Source organism: Otolemur garnettii, unplaced genomic scaffold (genome assembly GCF_000181295.1).
Source record: "Otolemur garnettii isolate 467f Iridium unplaced genomic scaffold, OtoGar3 scaffold00025, whole genome shotgun sequence".
In the NCBI taxonomy this organism is placed as follows: domain Eukaryota; kingdom Metazoa; phylum Chordata; class Mammalia; order Primates; family Galagidae; genus Otolemur; species Otolemur garnettii.
The window spans coordinates 15,379,827-15,388,337 of NW_003852420.1; the positions used below are offsets into that span (position 1 = coordinate 15,379,827).

Sequence of the window (8,511 nt, forward strand, 5' to 3'; positions counted from 1 at the left end):
TCAAGCGAGTCTCCTGCCTCCGTCTCCCAAGTAGCTGGGACCACAGGCGCCCGCCACAACGCCCGGCTATTTTTTGGTTACAGCCGTCATTGCTATTTGGCGGGGCCGGGCTGGGGATTCGAACGCGCCACCTTAGTTGTACGTGGCTGGCGCCTTAACCAGTTGAGCTATAGGCGCCGAGCCTATTTTTTATTTTTTGAGACAAAGCCTCAAGCTGTCACCCTGGGTAGAGTACCATGGCATCACAGCTCACAGCAACCTCCAACTCCTGGGCTCAAGCGAGTCTCCTGCCTCTGCTTCCCTAGTAGCTAGGATTACAGGTGCCTGCCACAATGCCCGGCTATTTTTTGGTTGCAGTTGTCATTGTTGTTTGGCAGGCCTTGGCTGGATTCGAACCTGCCAGCTCTGGTGTATGCGGCTGGTGCCTTAGCCGCTTGAGCCACAGGCACCGAGCCAAACCCTCATTTATTTAAGCCACTGCTTGTTAGGGTTTCTATACTTTCATCCCTAGGCAACACCACATCCCTTTGAACCCTAACACTGAACAAAATTTTAAAATAGTTTCCATCACATTTTGGTGGCTAGTCTGTGTTCCTCTGACTGGGATATCATGATGGCAGTAGGCCATATGGAACCTCAGTTATAACCAGGTTATAAAATGTAGTTACACATGCATGCACATGTTTAAGCACACACACATACATACATGTACACACATGCAGATATTAACACATATGCATACACTTACAAATCTATACCCATGCAAATGCTCATGTATGTACATACAAACACTTGCATTCACATAATATTCACATGTACACACACCTTAAAAACAATGTATGAACACGCTTCAGGTAATTTCTAGAAAACAGTCTGAGAACCCACAGGTCTATGAATCTCAGGAAGGACTAATACCACCTCATCCTCACCCAACACAAAAAGTCCCTTCAGTAGAACACCTCTAAGTGACCTGTGAATCACTAGTTCTTATCACATAGGGGCAGGGACAGAGTTGGCATCAAGTGGGACCAGGAGATTTAGATGCTGAACATTAACCAGCCCTCCTAGCTAATGCTGGGCATTCACCTAGCATTGAACCTAGGCTGTAACAAGGTTTTGTCATACACATATGTCACTTACATACCACCCCAACATGGCACACTCCATTTGACTATCTTATACTCTAGTCAATCACCACCATCACTCAGGTACCAGCAGCTTCTAAAGCAGAGAGGGTGACCTGGAATGAGCCAAATGCTACCCTTTCTGGCTGTGTGGTCTCAGGCAGGTTACTTTCCCTTTCTGTTCTCTCTCTGTCCTCATCTACAAAACGGGAATGAAATAATAGGACCTTGCTCATGGGGCCACTATAAGAGTTAAATGATATTGCACATGGAAAGTACAGTGCTGAGTACACAGTAAGCACTCAGTAAGTGTCATCAATTTTATTATCAATAATGAACTGTTAAAGGATACTCAGATGTGACCAGGCCTCATGCAAATGTTACCAGACATCTCAAAACTATAGCAGAGTTGGCAGAAACTTGAGGGGATTCCTGAGTCCAATAACCTTATTTCACAGTGGAGAATATAAAGATCAGTGAGGAAGAAGGGCTAGCCCAAAGAGAATAGGAATGGAACTGGCTCTCCCAGATCAAATTCTTCTTCAGATGTGAACTGCCCATGGGAAGAAGTAAGAAGCAAAGCACACCATCAACTCCACAGCTTCACTTGTGTGTCCATTCAAACTACCTCCTAAGCAGGTACTGTCTTCTGACATTATTCTTGTGACTTACACAACACAAACGTATCTTTCTTTTGGCCCCACTTCCTAATACCAACATTGCATCTGTCTGTTTGAGCTGCCCCCAACCCCAGCCTTACCTGGGCTCCGGGTCAGTGGGGGTGCACCTCCTTGAGACATATGCCATCTTCAAGGACACGTGTTTGACCTCACCAAGGCTCTGTGGTGGAGGGCCAGGAGAGGAAGGCTGTCGCTGAAGGGGTGAGGCAGGAGGTGAGTCCCAGCCAACCGAGGTCCCGCCAGCAGAGTTCTTGAAATATGATGAGACCTCCTTCATGTACTTGACTGGTCAAGAGAGAGGTCAGCAGTTGTTCCAGTGACATGGGCCTCCATGCAGCTCACATCACAACTGTCACTAATCCATTGAGAGTTTAATATATGTCCACTATCACTAAAGCCCTTAACAGGACAGTAGGGTAGAAAATCCTGGATATCCACCAATATCTCTTCTCTCACCTTCCCCTGGTATATAGACACATGGCCACTTGGAAGAAAGGCAAATTTCCCAGCCTCCTTTTCTTTTCTTTTTCTTTTCTTTTTTTTTTTTTTTTTTTTTTTTTTTCTGAGACAGAAAAAAAACTTTGTCACCCTCAGTAGCATGCCATGGCATTACAGCTCACAGCTCAAACTCTTGGTCTCAAGAGTCTGAAGCCTCCCAAGTAGCTGGGACTACAGACACCCGCCACAACACCCAGCTATTTTTAGAGATGGGGTCTAGCTCTTGTTCAGGCTGGTCTAGAACCCGTGAATTTGGGCAATGCACTCACCTCAGCCTCCCAGAGTGTTGGGATTACAGGCATGAGCCACCATGCCTGGCCTAACAAGTCAGTTTTCTTTTCTTTTTTTTTTTTTTTTTTGAGACAGAATCTCACTATGTCACTAGACATAGAGTGCCATGGCATCACAGCTCACAGTAACATCAAACTCTTGGGCTTAAGTGAGTTTCTTGCCTCAGCCTCCCAAGTAGCTGGGACTACAGGCGCCCACCACAATACCGGCTATTTTTTTGATGTAGTTGTCGTTGTTTAGAAGGCCCAGGTAGGGTTTGAATCTGGCAGCCTCAGTGTATGTGGCAAGCACCCTAACCACTAAGCTACAGGTGCTAAGCCCAAGTCAATTTTCTTAACTATTGTGTTTCCCTGAAAATAAGACCTACCCCAAAAATAAGCCCTAGCAGGATTTCTATGCATTTGTTAAATATAAGCCTTACCCCAATAATAAGACCTAGTCTTATTATGCATTTTGGCACGAAGACGAAGACATCCCCTGAAAATAAGCCCTAGCGTGCGTTCTTGAGAAAAAAATAAATGTAAGACAATGTCTTATTTTTGGGAAAACACGGTACCATGTACCAGGTACCAAGTGCCAGGGATTGGACTGGCCCTAGGCCTGGAATAGTAAACACAGGAAACTTGTGCCACCATTTCTCTATTCTTTCCTCATGGAAAATATCACTAATCAGTCTACGGAAGCCATTGCCAATCAATTAAATCTGGTTAGTAATGAAACATCTTGATCACTTTTGCCATATCAATTAGATGAGTTTAGCTGTGAATAAAAATATATAACACTGCCTTAAATAATAATATGTATAATTTCACTTACCAAGAAGTCTGGAGAAAAGCAATTCAGGATTGGGTCAGTGGCTCAATGACAACAGATTCACTGGAGGTCTCTTTGCCTCTCTCCCTTGGCTTTCCCCTCATAACCACAAAATGACTGCCCCAGCACAAGCCAACCATTCCTTACATGACAAAACCCAAAGCAGAAAAAGAGGAAACAAACAGAGAAAGGGCTGTCTCCTCACACCTCCCTCTAATCAGAAAGGTGGGTATCCCCTGAAGCCCCAAGTACAGTGGTTCTCGACCTTCCTAATGCTGCGGCCCTTTAATACAGTTCCTGTGGGTCTCAACCCACAGGTCGTGAACCGCTGCCCTAGTAGATGTCTCCTCATATCTCACAGGCCAAAACTGAGCTATGTGCCCACTTCTAGCCCAATCATTAGTAAAAGGGCACGGTCATGACCTTGACCAATCACAGTATCACAGTTCAGCCTCTGAAGCTGAACATATTTTACCTGTTAACAAGGAAGAAGGGGAAATGATGGGAGGGGAAACAACCAGGAGTATCTGCCACTCTTGCCCTGACATCTGGGGCTGCTTCATTTCTGATGAGCAGCAGTCTCCTCCTCTCTAAAATGAGTGACTAAGATGAGAGCCTATACATCAAAGCAGTTACAATATACTGGTCTCTCTTCCCAAAGCTTGGCTGTACCCTCCTGCTTTACTGATGCCTGCTAGTCCTTGGGGGTAGCTCACCCTTCCCCTCCGCTCCCACACCTGCTCCCATAGCCATCTGGCTTCCTAACTATCTGACATTTGCAGTCAAAGCCCAGCCAGCCCGCCCTGCCCACGAATGGACAGTCCAGGAAGGGGTTAGGAAATAGTTCTTGGCCCAGCTCCCTGGAAGAACCAGACGAGAAGCTATTTCTGTCACAAGAGATGCCCCTGATTCATGGAAAACAGGGGTGAAAGAGAGGGGGCATTACAAATTCTACTGGGACTGGGAGAGAATTTACATTGAAAGCATCAGCAGGTTTTCTGAAAGAACTCAGCCTAGGTCCAATGTCTTGGGGCTAGCATAAAAATGACTTTCACTGTAGCAATGACTTACCGCATTGCATTATATCTCAAAGAGCAGTGGAGATGGGACAGGCATACCACGGCCTACTTAACAACCACAAACCAGCTTCTCCTTGCTAACAGAAGCCCAAGCCCTGGAGGCTCAGCTTCTCCCCAGCCTAGGAGAAGAATCTTAATTGGTCCAAGCTAATCATGATCATTTTATCCCCCTTGCCTGTGACTGGTTTAGAAAGGGGTAGATGATACAGTTTTGGCCAACAAGATGTGAGGGAAAACGCATCTCCTTCCTCTTCCTTTCCTCTAGTCCTTCAAAGTTGCTGGGTTCAAGACCAGCCTGAGCAAGAGTGAGACCTTGTCTCTAAAAATAGCCAGGCACCTGTAGTCCCAGCTACTTGGAAGGCTGAGGCAAGAGAATTGCTGAAGCCCAAGAGTTTGAGATTGCTGTGAGCTGAGATGTCACAGCACTCTACCAAGGGTAACATAGTGAGAATCTATCTCAAAAAAAAAAAAAAATAGCATCCTGGGCTCGGCACCTGTGGCTCAAGTGGCTAAGGTGCCAGCCACATACACCTGAGCTGGTGGGTTCGAATCCAGCCTGGGCCTGCCAAACAATGATAACTACAACCAAAAAATAGCCGGGTATTGTGGCAGGCGCCTGTAGTCACAGCTACTTGGGCAGGAGAATCGCTTAAGCCCAGGAGTTGGAGGTTGCTGTGAGCTGTGATGCCACAGCACTCTACCCAGGGCAACAGCTTGAGGCTCTGTCTCAAAAAAAAAGCATCCTAACTAATACAGACCCCAATGGTGCAACTGCTACATTTCTTTGCTATAAGTCACCACATCCCTGCTCAAAGCCCTGCTGTAGCTTCCCTGTACCTTATGCCTAACTTCAAGCCCCTCTAAGATTCAGGCCCTGCCCACCTCTCTGGCTTTACCTCCTTCCATATGCCTAATCTCACCCTCTAATGCCAGGAGTGTCCAACCTGCAGCCTGCGGGCCACATGCTGAATCTGTAAGGACTTTTCTTGCTTATCTGTGGTGTATGCACAAACTTTTTTTTTTTTCCCTAATCAGTTTTCATTAAGAGTTGTGTATTTACTGTGTGGCCCAAGACAACTCTTATTCTTCCAATGTGCTGCAGAATAGAAAAGGTTAGACAGGGTGGCGCCTGTGGCTCAAAAGAGTAGGACCAGCCCTTATGTACCAGAGGTGGTGGGTTCAAAAAACTGCAAAAAAAAAAAAAAAAAAGAAAAGAAAAGGTTGGATACCTCTATGTCTAGGCAAATCATACTGACTACTCATAGGTCTCAGAAGTTGGAGGAGCTTCCAAACTTCCACACCTCTGAAAATGCAGAAATGAAGTTCTCTCTGCATAAAATCCGTTTAGTACCTGGTGTGGAGTTAGATGCTTTTGGATTTGAATTCCAGCTCCAACGATGCCTAGCTGTGTAACCATGATGAAGGTAATTGACCCTTCTGGCCTCAACGTGCTAGTCAATTAATAAGGTGATCTAACACCTGTGATGCATAGTAGGGACTCAAGAAATAGGTGTTTCTTATCTATCAGTCTCCCTTGCTCACACTTCCTAGAACCCTCTTGTGATTTTGTGTGTAGGGACTATCTCCCCTACCAAACCAGGAACTCCTAAATCAGGCTTCCTCTTCAAATTCAGAGTTGGTGTTCTGTGGGTAGAAAATGAATGCAAACACAGGACAGGCCTATTTAGCAGGTGCCACAGCCCAGGAGGTCAAGGCCCAGCTCAGATGTCACCCCTTTTAGGAAGCCTTTCCAGATGCCAAGTCTGGATCCACTACACCCATCACCTCTGCAGTCTTCAGATCCTATACCCCTGTGATTGTCTGTATGGTGTCTGTGTCCCCCACCAGGCTATAACCACTGTGAGGGCAAGGACAAGGACCTCATCTGACTCATTTACATGTCCCCAGAATCCACAGGGATCTCATATGCTACATGCTCAGCAAATGAACATCTGTCAACTTTGAAGCCAGCCCCTGCTCTCTCAATCACCCCAGAACTGGGTCCTCCTCCTTTCCCACAAGAACACGCTATAAATGGACAGCACACCAGCTGGTGCCAGAAACTGAGCTTGGATTTCACAAACCAAGTGTCCTGTTCCAGAGTGGGGGTAGAGTCCTGGGGGACCCAGAGTGTGGCCATATATAGCCCAGCTCCCAGGCCTCCTCTGTGCTACAATTCAGGCCTGAGTCACCCGGCCAGACAGGGTGGGGCTCTCCAAAGCCTGTGGCCTAAAGAGCTGAGGGCAGCATTCTTGCTAACTCCAAGAAAGGCCTAGCCAGTGCCCACACCCTCCCCACCCAACCCCAGGAGCTTGGTAAAGCAGTGAGGAGGGCCCCTCCTCCTTGGGGAAACTGAGGCAGACACAGACGCCCCAATTTGCAAGGACCTGCTGTTTTGCCAAGGTGGAAAACAAAGACCTGGACCTGCCCCCAAAGAGCCAGGACAGATCCCACTGGAAACACTAACAACCAAGACAGGGCAGGAGCATTCACCCAGCCCAGTGTAACTAGGGAGACAGGGAGCCCCATGAGTGTTGCTGAGAAAAGGGGACACATCTGTTTGGGCAACACAGTCAGCACAGTACTTATCCCAATGCTAGATGAGTGTTTATGACTAAAAGTCCTAGCTTTGAGTTCAAGTGTCTCCTTGTCTGCTCAGTAGTAACCACTTACCCCTGCTGGAAATTACGTGATCAATACATTTATTTACTAGTCTATGGCCCTTCTCCTCTAACTAAAATGTCAAGTTCCATGACAGCAGGGACTTCCCTGTTTTCTTATTTGCCAGAGTATCTTCAGCATGCAGAATAGTACCTAATATATACCAGGTAATGAGTAACTAAGAAATTTATTAAATACTGAGGCAGGAGGATCACTTGAGCCCAGGAGCTGGTGGTTGCTGTGAGCTATGACACCACTACACTCTACCAAAGGTGACAAAGTGAGGCTCTGTCCAAAAAAAAAAATTTATTAAATTAATGAGTGTTGAAAGGCCTAGAGCTTCTCAACCTGGAGCAAGAATTTTTTTTTTTAAGTCTCTTGCCTATGCCTCCCAAGTAGCTGGGACTATAGGTGCCCACCACAACACTGGGCTATTTTTAGAGATGGGGGTCTCGTTCTTGCTCAGGCTGGTCTCAAACTCCTGAGCTCAGGTGACCCACCTGCCTCAACCTCCCAGAGTGCTAGGATTACAGGTGTGAGCCACCGCACCCAGCCTCAGAGCAAGAATATTAAGAGAGCTGTGGAGTGAGACACGCTTTATTTATTGCCCTTGTTCTGTGACCTTGGACAAGTGATTTGACCTCCATGAGCCTCTCTATTCCCTTCTTTTTTTTGTTAGAGACAGAGTCTCACTTTATTGCCTTTGGTAGAGTGCCGTGGCGTCACACAGCTCACAGCAAACTCCAACTCCTGGGCTTAGGTGATTTCTCTTGCCTCAGCCACCCAAGTAGCTGGGACTACAGGCGCCTGCCACAATGCCCAGCTATTTTTTTGTTAGTTTGGCCCAAGGCCGGGTTTGAACCCACCACCCTTGGTATATGGAGCTGGCGCCCTACTCACTGAGCCACAGGCACTGCCCTTCCCTCATTTTCTAAATGGAAGGAAAATATATCAGATTCAATACCTGTAAAGCACTTCTGCTTGGCATAGTACAGGTCTTCAGGCCTGTAATCCTAGCACTCTGGGAGGCCAAGGTGAGTGGATTACCTGAGCTTAGGATTTCTAGACCAGCCTGAGCCAGAGTAAGACCTCACCTCTTTCTTAAAAAAAAAAAAAAGCAGGCTTGGTGCCTGTAGCTCAAGCAGCTAGGGCGCCAGCCACATACACCAGAGCTGGCGGGTTTGAATCCAACCCAGGCCCGCCAAACAACAGTGATGGCTACAACCAAAAAATAGCAGGACGTTGTGGTGGGCACCTGTATTCTCAGCTACTTGGGAGGTAGAGGCAGGAGAATCACTTGAGCCCAGGAGTTGGAGGTTGCTGTGAGCTGTGATGACACAGCACTCTACCCAGGGCAACAGCTTG

General features: G+C 47.0%; 1 protein-coding gene across 2 annotated transcripts in view; it reads right to left on the reverse strand.

The window, feature by feature from the left end:
- The window catches only part of SNTA1 (syntrophin alpha 1), a 31,276-nt gene that overhangs the window by 6,914 nt on the left and 15,851 nt on the right, over positions 1–8,511 (reverse strand). For both annotated transcript variants that reach the window (XM_003788102.2, XM_023512179.1), the window contains exon 3: positions 1,885–2,089. In XM_003788102.2, coding sequence (XP_003788150.1) covers positions 1,885–2,089 — 205 coding nt within the window. The remainder of the gene's footprint in view (positions 1–1,884; positions 2,090–8,511) is intronic.